The 24,215-nt window shown below is 43.8% G+C and overlaps 1 protein-coding gene across 1 annotated transcript in view; it reads right to left on the bottom strand.

Annotated features, from left to right (window-relative positions):
* LOC126234602 (uncharacterized) overlaps positions 1-6,577 on the bottom strand; it is a 254,873-nt gene extending 248,296 nt beyond the window's left edge. The window contains exon 1 of the mRNA XM_049943322.1: positions 6,528-6,577. Coding sequence (XP_049799279.1) covers positions 6,528-6,554 — 27 coding nt within the window. The 5' untranslated portion in view covers positions 6,555-6,577. The remainder of the gene's footprint in view (positions 1-6,527) is intronic.
* Between the last annotated feature and the right edge of the window lie 17,638 nt (positions 6,578-24,215).

Below are 24,215 nucleotides of genomic sequence, written 5' to 3'. Positions count from 1 at the left end.
CCTGTTTCACTGTACCCTCGGAAACAAATTTTGCAATGCCTTCGCCGCCTCTTCTTCCAGTCCAAGGACTGGTTTGATTCAGCTATCTGCGCTAATATGTCCCATGCAAACCATCTCTGCATGACTACTGCAACCTACAACCATTTGTACTAACAGTAGTCAGGGCTTTGTTTCTCTCTACAACTCACCCCCACTCCCTCCCTTCCTTCCCCCCCCCCCACTTCCCTCTATTACCAAACGGACAATGTGTGAAGCATTTTAGTGTGTGCTACCAACCACTTCCTTTATTTAGTCAAGCTGTGCCGCAAATTTCTTTATTCCCCAATTCGATGCCGTACTTCACTGGTTATCCGATCTAGCCATATCATCTTCAACATTTCCCTGCAGCACTCCATTTCAAAAGCTATTCTCTTGTCCGAACCGTATATCGACCAATCTCCGGACAATTATCTTCCGAAAATACTTCGAGAAATTTATGTTCAGTGTTACTAAATCTTTCATAAATGCTTTCCTTGCTGTTTCTGGTCTGAATTTTATATTCTCTCCGCCTAGGCCGTCTGTTATTTTGCTGGTCAAATAGCAAAATTCATCTAACTTTTAGTGTCACATTTCTTAATTCGATTCGCTCAGCATCGCCTGATTTGAGTCAGCTTTTTTTTTACTTTCGTGAATATTAATCTCTATCTTTTCGAGACACTATCCATTTTCTTCAACTGATGAGTCAGATCACTGCCTTCTCGAATAGAATTACATTGTCATCGGTAACCCTCAAAGTTTATTTCTTTTCCCCGAAATCAGATTCTCTTTCTAAATTCCCTTTTGGTTTCCTTCACAGCTTGCTCAGTTTACAGAATGAACAAAACTGTACCTACGCTGCAAACTTATTACTTTTTCTCCTTGTAAATTCTAGTTGCGCATTGTGTTACGTTGCACTTTTCAAGAAGCTTTCCGAAGCACTACCTTCCATAATTTAGTTCCAGCAGGCCTTCCATATTTTTAATAGCTGTTCCGAAGTATTTGGATTTATAACCAATTTATTATTTTACCTTTTCTCCTCTAACCTTTTTGGCGGTGATAATTTTGATTTCATTTTTAAATGTTGCGAGTGAATAGTCAGGCATACCTTCCTAGAGAATTTCTTTTTTTTTTACCCATTGTCTTTGCAGAGTAGCCACGTTAGCCAGACTACGCTTTCAGTTTATTACAACAATTTCAGGTTAATTCTATGAGCTCTGTCACAATTTTGAACAGGAATTTCGTCCACGTAATTATTTAAGCAAATTTTTCGGACTCCTAGTATATGTCAATAACAGTGTCGCACAACTACAGCTTGCACTATCACGCCCAAGTCGTGAGACAATACTAGCGCCTGCATTGTCTGTAGAGATTATGTAAGGGCGCAAAGGCTAAGATTACTTAAAGAAATAAGCTCTATCGTGCGAATATACCTGAGATATGCAACCTTTACTCGTTTGCCGCACAAACAAACAACAACAACTACTACTACTACTATTACTACTACATAGACTTCGTGTTGTCTTTGGCAATCTGTCGCGACGTCTGGGCTAAGCTAAGAAAAAAAAAAAGTACAGTTCTCGAGCTATTGAGACATTCAGAACACGCTGAGTCTGATCTAAGATAGGTGGTGCAATCTGTTCTGGCCATGTTGATGGACCATCCCGACAGTAATCTTAAATATATCAAGGATATCAGGGTAAATTTAGATCAGGAGAGCTTGACGGAAATTTGTTAACCACTAGCTTGTATTTTACCGATTGACGAAATGCGATGCACACAGTAAACGAAATGCCTTTATCAGTTTTTGTTTCCCGTCTTAAGCTTACAGTAATTTAATTGAATAGAATTTTACACCAGACCGTTTCGCTTTTATTTATAAAGGCTCTTCTGTGATTTTATGCAAATTGGATACATGCAGTTTTACAGTTTTGGTTGTTTTGGATTAAAAACAGCATTTTGTTTATAAAGTTTTGTGCAAATTACAATATTTTTGCCTCTTATTTACATGTCCTCCAAACCAATGCTTCTTCCCTCTGTTAGCAAAGTTTGATCTCTAAAGACTTCGTTTCACATATACACTTGGTAGTTTTCGCCTTCCTGCACTTTTTCTTGCGCTGCATTTGCTTTTACACTCCACATCGCTTTTGGAAATCTAACTAAAGTTGTGTGTGTTCTCACTCAGCGCAGGGTTTATGCCTGTTCGTTTGTTTTCGTGTAGGTTGTGAAAGTTGCCAATCAGGGAAACTACATTTTTATTAATTTAATGTGTGTGTGTGTGTGTGTGTGTGTGTGTGTGTGTGTGTGTGTGTGTGTGTGTGTGTGTGTGTGTGTGTGTGTGTGTGCGGAGAGATTCCAAGCTATTAGATTTTTTGGTGTGTGTGTGGGGGGGGGGGGTGAAGGGTAGAGGGGAGGGGAGGGAGGTGATTACAGGTTACAGGAAAGAAACTGGGACGAGATGCTAGTTGTAAATGGAACCCGTTGTTACATGTGTATATTTAATGTTATATTAAGTGGTCAGTCAGTTTAAAAGAGAGCGGTTTGCCAGGTTGGTCTGATCATTTGTGAGTTTTTTCTTTTCTGTTATGATTTTTTGAATGTGGTAGTTTTCTTATAGAGTGAGGTTTTTTGTTTTTCTTATGATCTCTATGTCTCCAAAAAAAATAAATGTAATACGAAAATAATATTCATCGTTTACACGAGCTCTGATTCTTGTGATGTGAAATGTAAAAAGAAAGGTGGGAAATGGCGCCAAAGCTACTCACCTTATCCTTGGTATTATTAACATTATTATATTATTATTATTATTATTATTATTATTATTATTATTATTATTATTAAATTTATGCTCACACGACGCTACCAGTCAGTAATACGGTAATAATTAGTTTTCTGCAGTGTACCATATGACAGCCAATCGCAAGTATGATTAGTTACTCAATTCCGATGAAGTGCATTTCAAAATAACCCAGCAAGATTTGAACATTTTTGTGTAGGAATTTTAAATACTAAATTCATTTCTTAGTTGACATACGGGTCAATTAGCGATATAGCTAACCCGCTGCAAAATGTGACAAAGTTCCAGTACGTTTGTAAGCCGTAGCTTCGTGTGTCACTATACAGGAACTTACCAATTTACAACACCAGTTACAACCAAATTAATTCTAACGAGTAGTTTCGTGTCTTCAGGGCCTTGCATATTAGGGAAGCTTACAGATATAACCACCGCAGGATCAATTGTTTGCCAGCAGGCAATGAAAATATGACTTAATTGGTTCAAGAAACAACCATAAAACAGTCAATCGAGTTGCTCTGATTCCATTTGTGTCCAATGTTTCGCCAAATGACCTCGGCGTATTCGTGACGTGCTGGCGTTCTAGGACAAAAATAAACAGTTAATTACAGTTTTATATATTACCTATCCGGTCTTCCAAATTTAGGTTTTTCTTAGTTTCGCCCAAACTTTAAGGCCAATGCCAAGGTCGTACCTTTGAGAAGATCACGGCCGGTTCCCTCCCCAGCTCCTGAAAAATCCGGGCTTGTGCTCAACTTGTGACAACAGGACCTTAAAACCTAATCTTATTTCCTTCCAAGTCACAGGCTGAAAAATCACATCTGTCTTATTATTCACTCGTACAACGTCTCTGCTTTAAAAAGCCAGGGACCAAGTGTTCTGTTCGTGAGCTTCCATCACGTGAAGTCATAATGAAGATTGCAGAGGCTCTTTTCAGACTCCGAACGCTGCTGCTGATGTCCTCGTCCTCCATACTAACCGCTGAAAAACTTCTGCAGAAATAACTATAAGAATATTTCAGTATTGGGTATTATGTTTTGAAGAAGAGATCAAGTAGCTTTTCGTCAGACCATTTGTGCCTGGCGTAGAACATTAGTGTCTGTAGCCGAAGCCCACTCTCTTCCAAGAATTTAACTTATATACATTAATGTTAGCTTCACTTTTGGAATTTATAATAACCAAATTTCTCAATTATCTGAATAAGATTTTTGTCGACATGCCCCACAGTAACGTCGATTATCTCGACTACATGTAGATAACTACTGAAAATTTTAGAATGATAAAGTTAGCAAAGACGCTATCGCATTTTTAGGGGTGCGAATGACATTCCTGGGGCTGAGCTTTAATTATAAACGCACCGAAACTCCAGTAAAGTTAAAGATCAGAGTCCTTCGCAGAGTCGCTTATGCTCACGAACAGGAAGTTAGGTTCGAGAGAAACCGTCTGCCTTTGAAATCTTGATTGTGGTGGCACACTAGACTGTAGCGTAGCCCGTGGTCTACACTCGCTGCTTATTTAAGGTACTTTTCGTTATGAAACAACTGCAAGGCAAATTCAGAGAATCTATTACGTAGACAAATCCTCGACGATTATTCTGGATCATATGTATCAACTATCAAATGCAAGCCGGTGGAGGGAGGGAGGGCAGATATTATTCGAAGGCCCCTTCACACGCACCAATTTATCGGCCGGCCGGCCGACTGACCGACCGACCGACCAATTTCGCTGCAGCCGGAACACGTCCCGACCGATTGCACTCAGTGATTACTGCGCTGCTCTGTATATATATATATATATATATATATATATATATATATATATATATATATATATAGAGAGAGAGAGAGAGAGAGAGAGAGAGAGAGAGAGAGAGAGAGAGAGAGAGAGCTGTGTGAAAAGTAGTGTCCAATGCAAGAAAAATTTACCCACGTTGAGTAGCTCAGATCCGATGATTTTCGTAATTATCTACGGATGGCTGAATTATGCATTCGGAGATGAACATCAAATCATTTTTAATGAAAAAGACGTCAAGAGAAGCTGTAAGCAGCATGGAGAGGCTACATTGCATTTCTGGCCACTGGCAGAAGTGATCCTCAAATCCAGTGCTCTACAATTATTAAATGCAATGATTCCTGAAACCTGCAATGTGATTATAGTTGACTGAGGAAATATATCATGGCAACGCAAAACAAATGGAACAAAAAGATATTCACGTAAACGTTTTTAATTTATGTACGTAGCATAAAAGATGACCTGCAAGTTTACGAAACTCGTTTGAAATTCGAAGACATATGACACACAGTGGCTGCGCCCATCTAACAACAGTTTCGTAAGAATTGAATCATTTAGCGTTAGAACTGTAAGAACTGTCCCACACTTTGCTCTTCATAACAGAGAGCTTTAATATCAGACTAACAGTTGTAACAATGAAGCAAATATATTTTCTGATTTAACATCAATTGAATGTCGATATTTCAAATTTTTTATTTCATTTCCGTTAATCACATGAAATCTGAAAACAGAAATGAAGGTCGGCAGACATTCTCTTCATGTGCCACACGAAACCATTAAGGATTAGTTAAAAAGTGCTTCATTTCGTGCATCTGTGTTGCTATACTCCTCTGAGGTTGTGCCCCACAAACCTCTGCAGCCTTTCAATTGCTCCAGAAATTGTCAAAATTTCATCCGTCTGTCTTTGTCATATCTGCACAATCTGTTTTGGTGGACTGATGTGGGGTCGGCTGTCTGATAGTGCGATAGTCCTACCCGCCCGACATCCCGACAAGGGAAGTTCGTCGGGCGGTCAAAACGTCTACAAACGTTCAGTTTGTCGGTGTGTCTTGTTCAATGTCTCTAATATTAACTTGAATACAGTACAGCAAAGATAAAACCGCATAGGAAATATTTAATAATCTAGTCCCAATCGCAATGGATATTTAATCAGAGTTATGCAGTGATTCTCATCTTCCATTTTTGTTAGTTTATTTACGATATATGTACATAACACGCACCAAAATACTCAGAAGTTCGTGTATTATGTAACAGAGCTTTTCTCAATTCTCACTGCCGTTCTAGTTTTCATAAAAAGTCAAACATGGAGCGAACGTAGAACTCTGGCTAAGCCACAGATCAGTCACCACAACGAAAACTTGGAAGCGGAGGCACGATATCACCAAACATCTTTTATACAGAAACGAGTTGGTCTGACGTATTGCATCGAGGCATTCGTTTGTAGCTTTAACAAATTTAGACTAAAATTTGACTAAACAGTGTCAACTGCAAGAGTTTCATAAAATAAATTTTACCTTCATTGGGCTACCTCATTCACTACGACGGGCTTACATGTGAACGCTTTGCGTTATTTTTCAGCTCAATTTAGGCATGAAATGCTGTAGTCATCTATCATCTTTTACTGCAGAGAATTTGAGCCAAATTAGTTTGCTTGAATCCCATTTCTCCAACAAGACAACACTATTACGAGGAATATCAAATGGGTATCATTTGCCTGGTACGACTTATCAACGTACTCTGTCACGAAACTGAGCTGATAATATATGCACTATAGTTACTCTTTAATAACTGTGATACAGAGAAGCCGCTAGACGAAAAATGTTGGACAGATACATTCCAGTCTTTATCACTTTAACAGTTTTTCGATGCTAAACAACGTAACAAGACTTCTTCCGTATACCGAGATAAATAAAGTAAAGAGACTGACCTGCGAGGAAGGCGTGGTGTCGAGCATTTGCGGCTTGGCTGCACCCAGGCCTCTGGATCCAAACGGGCCGGCGCACTCTCCTGAGGACACTGAAGAACTGGAGGGACAGCTGGCTGGCGCATGCGCGCAACACGACACGGGCACACGTGCGGGATTGCGCGCCGTAAGCAGCCAAAGCGCTGAAACGATCAACCAGTAGCGGAATAGCTGCGGTCCGATTCTGGAGACGACCTGCCACACGAGCGACTGCACCGTGCATAAAACTAGGCTCTTAACAGGCCGTAGTGGGGCGACAGTCAGTTGTAAGAAGCATCTCGGCGAAAGCAAATAGAGCAAACTCCCGATCCAAAGTATACACGTTTTTACCGGAAACTACTATTTACTGTACTTACAAAACATTTCGCATTTCGGAGTGCACTCCATTACTTACGCATTTCTCGCCGGAAACTGACCACTTATTTACAAAATTTCACTTTAAAAAAAAGCTGTATTTTCTATCACTCACTTACAGTTCACGTTCGGGAAATAATCGTCCATTTTTTCCGGTATTTCATTTACTTCTTACATGACCATGGTTCTCGTTTACTGGAGAGTCAAATTATCGGTATGGCCAAATGAAAATTTTCCTGCACGTATCAGCGCCTCGGTGTGCGTGGTAACGAGTTGCTGGATCGACTCGGCCGCGCGGGATTAGCCGAGCGGTCTCGGGCGCTGAAGTCATGGACTGTGCGGCTGGTCCCCGCGGAGGTTCGAATTCTCCCTCGGGCATGGGTGTGTGTGTTTGACCTTAGGATAATTTAGGTTAAGTAGTGTGTAAGCTTAGGGACTGATGACCTTAGCAGTTAAGTCCCATAAGATTTCACACACATTTGAACATTTTTTGATCGACTCGTATCCGCTCTCTTCCTCTACAAAACACACTTTATTCCCCACATCCTCGTTACTTTGCTGCTCAAAATCCGTTAGGCGTAACTATATAACTGTTCACATTCGAGTCGCTTCTGTTCTGTGGGACATGTCCGACGGAACAGAAATCACTCAAATGTATACATCTCTGTAAGAGCGCGACGATCCCTTGACGTTAGTTTCAGTGCGGGTGCACTAATATCGTCAGATCTCCTGGGGGTTAATGGATGTGGTATTCCGCATTGTAACGTACGATACGTGGGAAACTTGAGTCGGTCGTGGACCGTGTCCGGATGACCAAAGCAATTACGGCAACCGCTCATGAGAAGCGATAAACTCAGGTTCGAGTCCCGGTCCTCAACAAATTTTCAACTTTCTCCATCGCATTACCAAAATGCCCTATGCAGCAGGAAGTCACAAATCCCTCACCCACCCCTTCCCTTTCTTTCCCCATTCTCTATTTCATATAAATAACTACATAAAAACTCGCTGATAGTTTCGTCATCTACATCTTCACACCAAAATTTTGTATTGTAAACATAAAGATTTCCGTTGTAATTAGACACCGCAGGTGTCCTTTATTTTTCGAAAAATCAGCGAACTGTTTATTGATAATTGCAAAGCTGGGGAAGCCTCGCCGGGATAATCGGAAGACGGCGTTGTTTAGATAGAAACCTCGAATTCCTTTTTTTTTTTTTTTCGTTTTGGCTGCTTTTTGTTTCTCACTTGGGTGCGTGAACAACATTAAGATAACCGCAAAATAATTTCCATTCTTTTCATCAGTGATATGATTAGGGACGGAGCTACTAATCAGTTCGGGCAGAAAAGAGACGAGGCATCAGATAGTGGACGATGTGGAAGAACATAGGAGCTGAACGTCCTTTCAACAGCGGGAATGCTGAAGATGGAGCATTAACTCAGTTGGACAAGGGCAGGAGGGGAAATCGTACTTGGCCTTGCCTATCCAAACTACCGGTCTATGCAAATGCTTGGCAGATAGTTCACAGAACGTCTTTCACACTATTTCTCGACCGTTCCGCTCTCGAATAACACCTGGGAGGAATGAACACAAATATTTCCGCGCAAGTTCTGATTTCTCTTATTTTGTTAGTGTGGTCATTTCTCGCTATGTAGATGGGAGTCACCAAAATATTTTCTGATTCGGAGGAGTACGCTGACGATAGAAATTTCGCGAAAAGATCTCGCCGCAACAAAAAAAAAAACGCCTTTGTTTTAATGATTGCCACCCCAACTCGTGCATCCTGCCCGTGATACCCTCTCCCCTACACCTCGATAATATGAAATGAACTGCGCTTCAACGAACTTTTTCGATGCCCTCCGTCAGTCCTATGTGGTAAAGATCCCCTACCGTGCAGCAGTATACTAGCAGAGGACGGTCAAGTGTAGTGTAGACAGTCTCTTAAGTGTAAGAGGGGATAAAAAAGTTTCCGTTTGAGGGCATTGCTGCAGGGTACGTGCAAGGTAGCGCGAAACCGATGACGTTATACAGGATGTCTCTCCTAAGAGTCCTCAGGCGTATTTTCTCTGGTGTTTCAGCAGAGATTTGCAGTTTATTTTTTGCTTTGTGTAGCTGAAGTCAGGCCAAAGAAACAGTGCTCATCAAGTCTTTCAGGAAACGCCCCGTATCGACGGAAAGCGTCTGTTTATTTACCCTTGCAAACAAAATAATTTTTAAGTGGAATTTTACGTGCCCATTCAATAGAGCGGGCACAAATTATAGCGTAATATTTGTTTCATCGATATGCACGAGAGCTGGAACTTTAATAGTGGCAACTATTTTTTTACAGCTCGTACAAAATAGATACGTGTTTCAAAGTTTTACTGACCTTCAAAGTAGTCACCAGCATTGTGTATAACCCGTTGCCAGCGATGTGGATGTCGTAGGATACTCTTAGCAGTGCCAGTTGTGTTGATAGTTCTAGCGGCGCGGTCTATTGCCCGACGAATTTGTAGCGGTTGTGAAGCGAATGCCGTGAAGTGTTTCCTTCAGTTTAGAAGTCGAATTGAACTCACGAGGGCTTAAGTCAGGTGAGTGCAGTAGGTGGTATAGCACTTAGCAGCCCCACCAGTCAAACAAATCAGTAACAGCTTGCACTGTACGTGCTTGAGCATTGTCCTGTAAAATGACGGTCAGGTCCTGTAGAAAGTGTCATCACTTCTGTCTCTAAGCTGGTCGTAGGTTGTGTTCCAAAAATGAACAGCATTGAGACAGAAGTGATGACACTTTCTGCAGGACCTGATCATCATTTTGCAGGACAACTGGCACTACTAAAAGTATCCTACGACATCCCACATCGCTGGAAACGGGCTATACACAATGATGGTGACTACTTTGAAGATCAGTAAAACTTCGAAACACGTATCTATGTTGTACGAGCTGTACATAAATAGTTGCCACTATTAAAGTTCCAACCTGCCCACATCTCGTGGTCGTGCGGTAGCGTTCTCGCTTCCCACGCCCGGGTTCCCGGGTTCGATTCCCGGCGGGGTCAGGGATTTTCTCTGCCTCGTGATGGCTGGGTGTTGTGTGCTGTCCTTAGGTTAGTTAGGTTTAAGTAGTTCTAAGTTCTAGGGGACTGATGACCATAGATGTTAAGTCCCATAGTGCTCAGAGCCATTTGAACCATTTTAAAGTTCCAACCCTCGTATTAAGAGAAACAGTAAATCTCGAAGAACAACAAGTACTCCAGCAACGACAGCACCGTCCTCCTATCGCCAAGCATGCAGCACGACTAAGCCTCTGCTAGATCGCTGTTTATTCTTCGTGTTTTACTGTCCCTCTTAATACATATTGTTAAACGGATATTGGACTAATTTTGGAGCTCTCTGTCCAACGGGCACGTAAAATTCCGCTTTAGAAACATTTCGTTTCCAATGGGAAGCAAACCGACGCTTTCCGTTGACACTAAGCGTCGCCTGAAAGACTTGATGGGCAGTATTTGTTTGGGCTGACTCCAGCTACACTACAAATATTGCAAATATCTGCTGAAACACCAAGAAAATGCGCATGACGACTCTCAAGGGAGATACCCTGCATAAGTGCCGAGATACAAGCAAGAGATTAGTGCTGCATTCGTGTCTTTCCGACATACATGAGGAAAATGCGGAAACGTGAACTATGGCGACGTTATTACCAAATGCCTCCAGACAGAACTAACGTACTGTCACTGTTTTCTTGGATGCCGAACGAAAAAAAAAAACCTGTAGACATCTACCAGACAATGGAGTGTCTGAAAGGGGCAACATGCCTTTCGAAAACCACCTTTGTGGAATGGTGCGCCAAGTTCCGTGCTGGACGCGATTCGACACAATTCTCCGGCCGATCTGGGAGACCAGCCTCATCCATTACGGCCATGTGCGAGGCACTCGAGTGCTCGCCCTATAATACTGATCTCTCGCCACGCTACTATCGCGCTTTCGGTCCCTTGAAAGAGGGCTTGAAGGGTCAACGATTCCTGTCGGACGAGGATGTGCAGCGCGCAGTTACGAACTTCTTTACATATCAGGACACGGTGTTTTACAAAATGGGTATCTTCAACTTCGTGCGCGGGTGGCCTGATTGTGTCAATGCTCACGGTGATTTTGCTTGATTGGCACTCCTATTCTGGATAGAACGGCCTTCGAACGGAAACTTTTTCATCACTTCTTATAGATTTGTTGCATCTCCTAAGTGCTCTGCTAATGAAACTCAGTTCTTGTTCGCCTTCCACACAACGTTTTCTACTTGACTTTATTGCATGTGTTTGTCCACACTACGCCACTCTGAAAGTTGCCAATCTTAGCAACAGCAGTACCGGTACATATATGTCGCTGTCAAAGGTATCAGAACGATTTTTGCTTATAACTTTTTACTCGGTCGTTTCCGGACTAGGGTTCCTTACCTCAAACCTTCTTCATCATCCCTGACAGTTTATACATTATCATTGGATCACTGTATCGCCCTGTGTAGGATTCAGGAAAACAGTCGTGATGTACAGTCGTCAGCCAGAGCACTATGACCAACGACCTACTACCGCTATAAATCCGTCCAGGCGATTGCAGCGCCACATGGCGACGAATGACTGCTAGTCAGACACACACACACGGTGCATGTAATATCAGTGAGCGTCCTGATCGTGTGCAGAATGGGGTAGGCGCGCCATCTATCTGAGTTTGACAGAGGGCAGACTGCGATGGCGCGGAGGTTCGGCACGAGCAATTCGGAAGCTGCTCGACTTGTCGGGTGTTCGAGGAGTGCTGTGAGGAGTGTCTTCAACACGTGGCGAAACCAAGGCGAAACAACGTCCAGACGTCTTGGGTTTGGGCGGCCGCCCTCATTACAGATGTTGGACGTCGTCTGCTGGCCAGACTGGTAAAACAGGACAGACGGCGAATTGTGTCGGAACTAACGTCAGACTTTAATGCTGGGCACAGTAACAGTGTGTCTGGACACACAGTGCACCGAACACTCCTCACAATGAAACTTCGCAGCCGACAACCCATGCCTGTTTCAATGTTAACACCACGATATCGACAACTACAACTGAAATATGCACTTGACCATCGACACTGTACGTTGGCGCAGTGGCAGAGCGTTGCACGGTCTGATGAATCCCGATACCTCCTTCATCATACCGATGGGAGGGTGCGAATCCGTCGTCTTCCAGGGCAACAGTTCCTTGACGCCTGTTGTGCGCGACGGAGACAAGCTGGCGGCCGCTCCATTATGCTCTGGGGAACATTCATGTGGGCATCCATGGATACAGTCGAGCTTGTGCAAGGCACAATGAAGACCAAGGATTTGCAGACCACGTACACCCCTTCATGACTGTCATGTTTCCCGCAGTGGCGTTTTTGAACAAGATAATGCACCATGTCACAAGGCCGGGAGTGTGATGGAGTGGTTCGAGGAACAGAGTGGCGAGTTCCAATTGATGTGGTGGCCTCCCAACTCTCCAGATCTGAACCCGATCGCACAAATCTGGGATGTGAGTGAGCGTGGCGTCAGAGCTCATCGCACACTCTCCAAAATTTACGGAATTAGGTGAGTTGTGTGTCTGCAGATGCGATGCCAACTCCCTCCAGCATCCTACCGAGGCCTCGTTGCTTCCATGCCATTACGCGTCGCCGCTGCTATCCGTGCCAAAGGTGGACACACCGGCTATCAGGTGTGCGGTCATAACGTTCTGGCTAATCAGTGCTTGTGTCGTCATTGTGTTCTGAAATTGTGGAAACTTATCGGCATGCGTCCAGGAGCATCTCGTGCTTTGCGAAACTAACATTGCCACAGAGAAAAGTCGTGTTCTGTGGATACTGCAGATTTACCAAAGAAGGCCGAGCATGAGTGAGTAACTTTTAATCATTTTTCACAACGAAGGGAAAGGACAATGTCTGATTTTGTAGTAGCCAGGAAGTAGCCACGAGGTCACTAGATAAGGAATAGGAGCTCGAATGTCAGAAGGACTGGGAAGATAATCGGACGTGTCCCTTTCAAAGGAACCATTTTAGTTTTCACCTTAATTAATGTAGGAAAATTGCGTAATCTGAACAGACGGTTCGAAAAGTATTTAGCTTCATAATTACTGGTTGACTGCGTTGTAGAAAGTAATCAGTTTTAGATGTACGTCTTTCATTATCACCTTAATAACTTGTATACCTCTGGATCATAGTAATTTACTATTAAAATGTGACATGGTTAATGTTTTGAAACAGCAATCCCCATATTTTTGGTTCTTTTAATATACCAGATTTTTTTATCGGCACTCTAAGTAAGAACATTTATCTAATGCAGTGCAAGTGTGCAGCTGATGCAGTTATATTAATTAAAGTATAAGAATATATGAAACGTATGCTTTAAATTTTTAAAGAATTTATAGAGCAGGTTTACTATTAACATAAATATACAAGATTCATTACATAGCTTCTCAAATTTCGGAATCAAGTCAGACATAGCTATCCACATTTCTAGTGGCATGTTGTTTTCACATGATATTCACTCTTTATTGCAGTGACTGCCAAAAACCGAGCTTCTCACAAATAGGATGTTGCGAATGAAATTGATGTTCATTCAGCTTTATCACTCAGCAGCGATCATTCATCTTTTATTGATAGCCGGCCGCTGTGGCCGAGCGGTTCTAGGCACTTCAGTTTGGAACCGCGCGACGGCTACGATCGCAGGTTCGAATCCTGCCTCGGGCATGGATGTGTGTGACGTCCTTAGGTTAGTTAGGTTTAAGTAGTTCTAAATTCTAAGGGACTGATGACCTCAGATGTTAAGCCCCATAGTGCTTAGAGCCATTTGGACCATTTTATTATTACCCAGAGACTGTGAACGAGTACCTAGAAAACGGAGAAGCTGGTCGAATGTTCATGTGCTACTGTCGTCAGCATCTACGGAAGAGGTAGACGGGCAGTGAAACTACCAGTAGGCGCTAAATGGTTCGGCGGCCACGACTCTTCGGAGGCTTGTCTGCCCTGTAAATTAGGATAGTTGGTGATCTGTGATACCTCTGCCGAAAGAGGACAATGCTGGAGCACGTACAAGTGTTTCGGAGAACATCAATCAGCGCGCGCCATATGGAGCTACGCAGCAGATTACCCCTACGTGGCCACATGTTGACCCAATGTGAGAGGTGGCATGAGCCCCCTCTCACATTTCTATCTTACGATTTTCCTCTCTAATTGCATGTGGTGAAAAGTCGCTATTCCTTCACACGCAGACTTCCCATGCAGCGTCTCTCGTCACCCGGGTGGTCCGGTGACAGGTGGGCTCTGCTGATCTTGAAAGGGTTAAGTCGACGGGTGTGAGGGAGTCGAGTGAATGCTTTCCAGACGCCGACATTGTCAAAAGACACGCCCGCAGGGGCCTGAAGTAGCGGTTGGGCTAGAGGTTCCGTTACTTCGCAGAAACTTAGCGAAAACACTTTCTGGCGGGCTACCAGGCAGTTGTGGCAGGAAAATTCCCGCACTTTCTGCAAAATAGTAACTGTGATTGGCTTGCTCAGGGCATAGCTCCGTGACGTAGCAAAATCAGCGCAGAAATTGGCGCCAAGAATCTCCATTGGTGGAATGGTAGTGCTCCGGCAATAGAGTGGAATTTTCCACCGGTTTTCGAGTTGCTGATTGGAACGTTTAACCACGGCCACTGTTGTGGGGGCGGGAATGTTCTGTGTTCGGCCTGTATGGGTGCTCTTGAGGAGTCAGCTCTCGCCTTTCGGTCGGAGTAGGTTACAAGACTGAGCTCTCGCTGCTCTGGACAGCCTGCGTTCCGTTGGCTGTCTAATATACTTTTATTTAATTGTAACTGTTTGAACAAAGTTGCTGAAGTTTCGACTTCAACATAACTTTCCGAGTACAGTTGGCAATTGAGCGTTCTGCGTACAAGCGGCCTATGTTGTCTGTCTTGAGCAGTTTTCGCTAAAGTTGACTGTTACAGTGTGACTTCGCTTGTTAAAATCAATCACTGTACCGTCAGTGATTTGGTGGCGAGCCTTCTTCATCTCCCTCAGAGGCGCATTTGTATTGCTAGGAAGTCTTTAGTCTGGAACAACCAAACCAGGATAATTTGTTTCGGCCTATACTCGCGACATTATCATCACCACGACGGGACGTCGAAGCAACCAGCCATCGCCTCCGGTATGCCAGATCGTGTTCTGGCAGTTAATAAGACAGTTTGGTAATGTATGTCCACAGCACCGGCAGATAGGGATTTTCCTAGGTGATAATCAGAGCTCAGCAGAGTGCGCCTGTTCGTCTTTTTCTAACTTTGTTCTGTCTTGGGTAGCAGCAATTAATGTTGGGTTGGCTGTGTGTTTTCTCTTAAGCTTTGAGTTGCAAGGAATTGGCTCCACATACCACTTCGTCATAAATGTCACAATCTAGTTTAGGGACAACTTCACCTTCACAGCATTTATTTGAGTATCCAATTTGAGCCAATTTGATGTATTGTAAATGTTTCATGTGTTTTGTTTATTATTTTGAGTTTAGTCATAATAAATCATATTGTTATTTTGGACAGAACTTTCGTTCTGTTAATCGGTAGAGCAACCCTTTCATTTCTCACTACGTTACTGAAACTTTCCTTTATTTAATTAATGTCCACCAAACTAAATTATTGCAGGTGCCAAACTCTTTTCTACTCCACTTGCAGGGTCGATCACAGTCAGTTCGCGTTTCTTTTTAATCCATGTGCAACAGCAAAAGTCGAAGTTAGAATAGGGGGGGGGCCTTAGAGCACCATTTTTATATGAAGATTCTCGAAGAATTTAGTGTTAAATACACTGCTAGCCCTGGCACCTCGCATAAAATGGCGACCCTGCCAGGATTCCAACCTGGAATCTTCTGAAATCGTCAATTACAATTGCAGCGGGCACGGGACCATAGGGATTTGACCGCTGAACGATGCAAACGTGTTAACTCATCGGCTGAATCACATTTTTTCTACACTAGGTCGATTGTTGTCTTCACAAACTCCATCATCGAGGCGAACTGCGGCTTGAAATGTGCAGCGCGCCACGGAAGCAAGCTGGTGGGAGCAGTATTTTTCTATGGGAGACACCCTCCCGCACTTGCATGGTACCTGTGGTAGTAATCGAAGGAATGCTGACAGCTGCGAAGCACGTACCTCCCTTCATGCTTGATGTCTTCGCCGAGGGCGATGCCATCTTTCAGCGGTATAATTGTCAGTGTCTCGGAGCCAGAACCGTGCTACAACGGTTTGAGGAGCATTATAGTGAACTCACGTTGATGTCTCGGCGACCAATGTTGCTTGATGTAAATCCTATCTAGGTCGCTATCGGGTGCCATCACCTTTGGAGAAAAGAGAGCCACTTTCATGGATATCAAGAGCTCAGATGGAAACCCAGTTCTACGCAAAGAATGGAAAGCAGAAAGGTGGAAGGAGTATATAGAGGGTCTATACAAGGGCGGTGTACTTGAGGACAATATTATGGAAATGGAAGAGTTTGACAGAGCACTGAAAGACCTACGTCGAAACAAGGTCCCGGGAGTAGACAACATTCCATTGGAACTACTGACGGCCTTGGGAGAGCCAGTCCTGACAAAACTCTACCATCTGGTGAGCAAGATGTATGAGACAGGCGAAATACCCTCAGACTTCAAGAAGAATATAATAATTCCAATCCCAAAGAAAGCAGGTGTTGACAGATGTGAAAATTACCAAACTATCAGTTTAATAAGTCACAGCTGCAAAATACTAACGCGAATTCTTTACAGACAAATGGAAAAACTGGTAGAAGCCGACCTCGGCGAAGATCAGTTTGGATTCCGCAGAAATGTTGGAACACGTGAGGCAATACTGACCCTACGACTTATCTTAGAAAATAGATTAAGGAAAGGCAAACCTACATTTCTAGCATTTGTAGGCTTAGAGAAAGCTTTTGACAATGTTGACTGGAATACTCTCTTTCAAATTCTAAAGGTGGCAGGGGTAAAATACAGGGAGCGAAAGGCTATTTTCAATTTGTACAGAAACCAGAAAGCAGTTATAAGAGTCGAGGGGCATGAAAGGGAAGCAGCGGTTGGGAAGGGAGTGAGACAGGGTTGTAGCCTCTCCCCGATGTTATTCAATCTGAATATTGAGCAAGCAGTAAAGGAAACAAAGGAAAAATTCGGAGTAGGTATTAAAGTCCATGGAGAAGAAATAAAAACGTTGAGGTTCGCCGATGACATTGTAATTCTGTCAGAGACAGCAAAGGACTTGGGAGAGCAGTTGAACGGAATGGACAGTGTCTTGAAAGGAGGATATAAGATGAACATCAACAAAAGCAAAACGAGGATAATGGGATGTAGTCGAATTAAGTCGGATGATGCTGAGGGAATTAGATTAGGAAATGAGACACTTAAAGTAGTAAAGGAGTTTTGCTATTTGGGGAGCAAAATAACTGATGATGGTCGAAGTAGAGAGTATATAAAACGTAGACTGGCAATGGCAAGGAAAGCGTTTCTGAAGAAGAGAAATTTGTTAACATCGTGTATAGATTTAAGTGTCAGGAAGTCGTTTCTGAAAGTATTTGTATGGAGTGTAGCCATGTATGGAAGTGAAACATGGACGATAAATAGTTTACACAAGAAGAGAATAGAAGCTTTCGAAATGTGGTGCTACAGAAGAATGCTGAAGATTAGATGGGTAGATCATATAACTAATGAGGAGGTATTGAATAGAACTGGGGCGAAGAGGAATTTGTGCCACAACTTGACAAGAAGAAGGGACCTGTTGGTAGGACATGTTCTGAGGCATCAAGGGATCACAAATTTAGCATTGGAGGGCAGCGTGGAGGGTAAAAATCGTAGAAGGAGACCAAGAGATCAATACACTAAGCAGATTCAGAAGGATGTAGGTTGCAGTAAGTACTGGGAGATGAAGAAGCTTGCACAGGATAGAGTAGCATGGAGAGCTGCATCAAACCAGTTTCAGGACTGAAGACAACAACAACAACAACACGTTGATGTCTCGGCGACCAATTTTGCTTGATGTAAATCCTATCTAGGTCGCTATCGGGTGCCATCCCCGCGTACGCAAATCAGCGGCCTGTTATTTACGCGAATTACATGACCTGCGCGTAGATATTTAGTGTCACATACCTCCACAAATCTATCAACAAACTGTAGGATCCCACATACGCAGAATCCCAAAGACGGACAAATAAGCTATTAAGCTGATTGTCATCATGTTTCGGCTCATCAGTATACTTCTCGCCCTAGTAGATACGCACGAAACTATGCAGTAAAAACAGAGAGAAATCGTGACTATTCGTAGGTGCTGTAATTCCTCGGTGAAGTTTTCCTTAAATGAAAGTGTTCGACCTCTATGAATCAGAGTCTTTAACACCGAATTTACGAGGGTTGGAACTTAAATAGTGGTAACTATTTATTCACAACCTATACAAAAGAGTTACATGTTTGCACCTGTTACGGTCCTTCAGAGTAGTCACCAGCGTTGTGTAGAACCCGTTGCCAGTAATGTAGAAGGCGTAGTATACCGTTAGCAGAGCCTGTTCTGTTGATGGTGCAAATGGAGCGGTCTACTGCCTGTCGAATCTCTGGAACAGCTCTGAAGCGAATGCCACGAAGTGATTCCTTCATCTTCGGAATCAAACGAAAGTCACAAGGACTTAATTCCGGGGAGTATGGTGGATGGTACAGTACTTCCCAGTCCCATCGACCGAACAGAGCAGCCACAGCTTGCGCTGTATGCGGCCGCGCGTTGTCGTGCAAAACGACGGGTGGGTTGCGCGGAAAGTGTCGCCACTTCTTTCGCAAATCTGGTCGCACGTGAGGCTCCAAAAACGAACAGTAATACTGTGCATTGACGGTTTGTCGTGGAGGAACGTAATGCGTTAGGATAACCCAATCACAGTTGTACACGAGTATCACCTTAACTTTAGACCGCTGCATTCGTACCATCAACAGAACAGGCTCTGCTAACATACTACGCCTTCCACATCGCTGGCAACGGATTCTACACAACGCTGGTGACTACTTTGAAGGACAGTAACAGGTGCAAACATGTTATTCTATTGTATCGGTTGTGAATAAATAGTTGCCACTGTTTAAGTTTCAACCCTCGTATTCGTGACAAGTGCTGGTGACTCGAGATGTGGAGACAGAGATCAATGTGCGTAGGTTTCCTACGAGGGCGTACTGGAAAGTAATGCCTCCGAATTTTGTACGTGAAAATTCTTAAAGTTTTTTAAATAAAACAAATGTTATTAACATTATTTATGTTTATTCATCATTTCTACATATTTGCAGCCCTCTGCCGCTAGAGGTCTCCGTATTGTAGCATGTAACATGACGTTGTATAACATAACTACGTCAGTGTGTGATAAGCAGCGTGCTGTAATAGAGTTACGAAATCGAAGAGTTCGTCCACACATGGAGCGCACTCTCCTTCATCATGACAGTACCAAAGCGCACACCACCGCTGCAACATCTGGAACTATCAGACGCATTTGATCCACGGCCATCGATCATCGTACATACAGTGGCGGCTTGGCCCCATCCGATTTTCATCTGTTTCCAAAACTTAAAGAAGACCTTCAAGCACTTCACTTGATAGTGATGAAGCGGTCCAAGCAGAGGTGAGGTTGTAGTTCCGTCAACAAAGTCAAACACGCTACATTGCAGGATCAACAAACTTGTCTGTCGTTGGGAGAAATGTGTTCGTTGCCTGGATGTTGAGAAATAAATACACTGAGATGAAAAATACAGATGAAGAATGTTAATAAGGTTTTTTTATTTAAAAAACTGTAAGAGTTTTCACATAAGAACTTCGGAGGCATTACTTTTCATCACGCGCTCGTATATACATTGTCGCCCTGGTACTGTCTGTTCTGCTCTGAACTAACACGTCGAAGAAAGGTTGGTGGAACTCTTTATCAACTTTTATCATGAATCTTATATTACACTCCTGGAAATGGAAAAAAGAACACATTGACACCGGTGTGTCAGACCCACCATACTTGCTCCGGACACTGCGAGAGGGCTGTACAAGCAATGATCACACGCACGGCACAGCGGACACACCAGGAACCGCGGTGTTGGCCGTCGAATGGCGCTAGCTGCGCAGCATTTGTGCACCGCCGCCGTCAGTGTCAGCCAGTTTGCCGTGGCATACGGAGCTCCATCGCAGTCTTTAACACTGGTAGCATGCCGCGACAGCGTGGACGTGAACCGTATGTGCAGTTGACGGACTTTGAGCGAGGGCGTATAGTGGGCATGCGGGAGGCCGGGTGGACGTACCGCCGAATTGCTCAACACGTGGGGCGTGAGGTCTCCACAGTACATCGATGTTGTCGCCAGTGGTCGGCGGAAGGTGCACGTGCCCGTCGACCTGGGACCGGACCGCAGCGACGCACGGATGCACGCCAAGACCGTAGGATCCTACGCAGTGCCGTAGGGGACCGCACCGCCACTTCCCAGCAAATTAGGGACACTGTTGCTCCTGGGGTATCGGCGAGGACCATTCGCAACCGTCTCCATGAAGCTGGGCTACGGTCCCGCACACCGTTAGGCCGTCTTCCGCTCACGCCCCAACATCGTGCAGCCCGCCTCCAGTGGTGTCGCGACAGGCGTGAATGGAGGGACGAATGGAGACGTGTCGTCTTCAGCGATGAGAGTCGCTTCTGCCTTGGTGCCAATGATGGTCGTATGCGTGTTTGGCGCCGTGCAGGTGAGCGCCACAATCAGGACTGCATACGACCGAGGCACACAGGGCCAACACCCGGCATCATGGTGTGGGGAGCGATCTCCTACACTGGCCGTACACCACTGGTGATCGTCGAGGGGACACTGAATAGTGCACGGTACATCCAAACCGTCATCGAACCCATCGTTCTACCATTCCTAGACCGGCAAGGGAACTTGCTGTTCCAACAGGACAATGCACGTCCGCATGTATCCCGTGCCACCCAACGTGCTGTAGAAGGTGTAAGTCAACTACCCTGGCCAGCAAGATCTCCGGATCTGTCCCCCATTGAGCATGTTTGGGACTGGATGAAGCGTCGTCTCACGCGGTCTGCACGTCCAGCACGAACGCTGGTCCAACTGAGGCGCCAGGTGGAAATGGCATGGCAAGCCGTTCCACAGGACTACATCCAGCATCTCTACGATCGTCTCCATGGGAGAATAGCAGCCTGCATTGCTGCGAAAGGTGGATATACACTGTACTAGTGCCGACATTGTGCATGCTCTGTTGCCTGTCTCTATGTGCCTGTGGTTCTGTCAGTGTGATCATGTGATGTATCTGACCCCAGGAATGTGTCAATAAAGTTTCTCCTTTCTGGGACAATGAATTCACGGTGTTCTTATTTCAATTTCCAGGAGTGTAGATGAGTATACTTTTAATGTTCCAGGAACTCTTGAAGTTTTTCCGCTCCGTGTGGCCACACCACAGCCTTGTTGTGCACGTATCGATAGTAACACGTTAGTTTCAATTTGGCGGATTCTGGTGCCATTGCTTTAAGGTATTCCCTGTACAGGTTCGACACGATAGACAATAACGAGCTATGTATTGCCACGGTATCATTTTGTTCATAATATTTTCCGTGGCCCTCTCGCAGATTTCTCAGTGCCACTCGTGTTCGTTGTGGTTGTTGGATCTTAACAGCAGCGTCTAATTCAACAGGTTCGCGGCGATAATCTTCTGCTGACTCCTGTGGGACAGAGGTTGCAACATGCTCCAGGGAGCTGACGTAAACTGTTAGTGGCAGTCCTGTGGCAAGGATCTTCACTGTATCCTCGTCCGGATGTTTGTCAGTGAGATTACTTATAGTACGCTCCCTGCACCCTGTACTCGCTTTTAGTACAAGAGATCGAATTTTGCTTTCTGGCGTACAGACGTTTTCAGCTGCACTGATTCTGCCTGTGACCATGTAGTATTGCCAGCCTATTTCGAAGAATCTGCGTATCGACGTCTAGCATTCGTCGAATATCACGAATTGTCAAGAATTACAAGGTCTACGAATAGTGTTCCAAAGGAATGAACACTCAGATCGTCGAACTGAATGGGCATTGCAGACAAAAGTAAGAACGTCTAAGAAAGAGGCTGAGACTCTTATCAGAAAGCCTAATAAACAGGGATTGAGGTTCAAATTTGAACTACGTTTGGGGTCCGGTGCTCTGTTTATTAACATCTCGCCGGCCATCACATCAACCAGAGCTGGGAAACACTGAGGGAATTTGCGTTTCACGGAATATCAATGCGAGCTCTGAAAATCAATAAGACATTTCTTTTATAAACTGAATAAGATATTATTATTTTATTCAATTGTGTACAGTAAAAATATAACTGTTTCGGAACACTTGCTATGTAGCACGAGAAACATCAGCGTACCGATAAAAATGAATTCAATAGTGTGGAATGAGCATGGATATACAGGGTGAAACGAAATTCGCGCACTCGGGCTTCGCAGCGCCAGCAATAAAATAGTGTCTTTCCCAAAATTTCGTCTGGCGAGTATATCTCCTTAAAGAGTGGCAATCTGGTAACACTGTAACAACACGTATGATAACTACATCTGAAAGTGGAGGTCGAGGGTTCTATCATGGCTTGGGGTGCAGCTTTTTATTTGCTAATTTCATTCTGACATTTCATAGTGTAATATAGACCGTTTCTTACGTCACATGTATCCTAAATTTACAACATTTTGCAATGCTGAACACAACAAATACATGGTTAGACAAATAAGAAATAGACAGTTGAAACAATTAATGGGACCATGGTGATAACACATACAAATAGAAACAGAATTTGGACAATATTTGCAAAGCACGTTGCTAGTCCTACTGGTAATGTAAGACCCTAACGAAATGTAATGGACCTGAACGAGGCAAGAATAATAGTTGGTACTAATCCATGTGACCATTAGATGAGGGTACAAAGAAAACAGGTTTCGCTTCTAGTAGAGGAAGTGGTGCGAATAAATTCGAGCCCATGACGTGGAAAGGGCATCTTTCAAAGCTGACCAATACGATTGTCGTATGTAAGTGCAAATGTTTTCCAGAGGACTCGCTGCAATCGCTGTTGACGATTAAGATGTCAGATACCGCACCACTTGGACTACGTATACCAAATAAAAAACATATGCTTGAACCCAGGATCGAACGCTCGACCTACTCCCCTACTACCCAAAACTCTCTCCACTGCATCAACCGTCCAGCACAACCACAAGTTGTTGACAGAGCTAGTTACTATACATGTGGTTACAGTGTTGCCAGACTGCCAATCTTTAACGTCCTTTTTCTGCCGGATGTACTCGTCGGACGAAATTTGTGACAGACATTTTTTTATCACTGATATGTGAGGAGTCGCGCTGCGAAGCCCGAGTGCGCCAATTTCGCTTCACCCTGTATAGCAAGGTGAAAAAAAAAAAAAAAAAACGTGCAATGCGTGTTGAAGAGATCACGTTGGTGCGTTCACCAGTTATAAACAGAGCGACCAGACCAACAATAGTTCACGGCCTAATTGGAGTCCAGGCAGAGAGTACACGTAACAGCAAATCTCGCAGAACTTGAAGACGGCTGGCTAGGACTTTAAATGTTGTGCAGAAAATCGAAAGAACAACTCGGCAGAATACCCGAAAACAGACCATTAATGAAATTCCAAAAATATCGATCATCCGACGCTCAAGCTGTGCTTGTCTCGCGTTACACCCTGAAAGCCATGAAAGAGGGCCTTTAGGTCGATGCAGTATTTGTTCACTTACGAAAAGCCTTCGAGTCAGTCACACATCAATGTTTATTTACAAAAATTCGACCATGTCGAGTATGAAACAAAATCTGTTACTAGACTGAGGATTTATTGGTAGGGGGGATGCAATCGTTTGCTTGAACTGAGTGTCAGAGACACACGTGGAAGTAACTTCATGTGTGTCCAGTGTGTAGTGCCCCTTTTTTTCTTCATGTTGTATTGCTTATACCTGGTAGACAATATTAATACCAGCCTTCAGACTTCTTGCAGATGATGCATTTACACATGTTTAAATGGTATGGTGCAAATGTTGGCACTCTGTAAAAGTATCCACTTTACAAAACGAAAAATCATAGTATCCTTTGACCACAGTATCAGTGAGTCACAAATGGAATCAATCAGCTCTTACAAGTACAGATGCAGGACAAAAATAAGGAAATGCCAAAACCGCAACACATTTTTATGCCTAATACGGTCTAGGAGACCCACTGGCATTCAAAACAGCTCCCAATCGTCTCGGAATGGATAGCTACAGGTCTTGTATAGCTTCAAAGGAATCTTATACCATTTTC

This window comes from Schistocerca nitens, chromosome 2 (genome assembly GCF_023898315.1).
Source record: "Schistocerca nitens isolate TAMUIC-IGC-003100 chromosome 2, iqSchNite1.1, whole genome shotgun sequence".
NCBI classification, from domain to species: domain Eukaryota; kingdom Metazoa; phylum Arthropoda; class Insecta; order Orthoptera; family Acrididae; genus Schistocerca; species Schistocerca nitens.
Note: the sequence above shows the minus strand (reverse complement) of the source record. Positions and strands in the feature narration are given on the sequence as shown.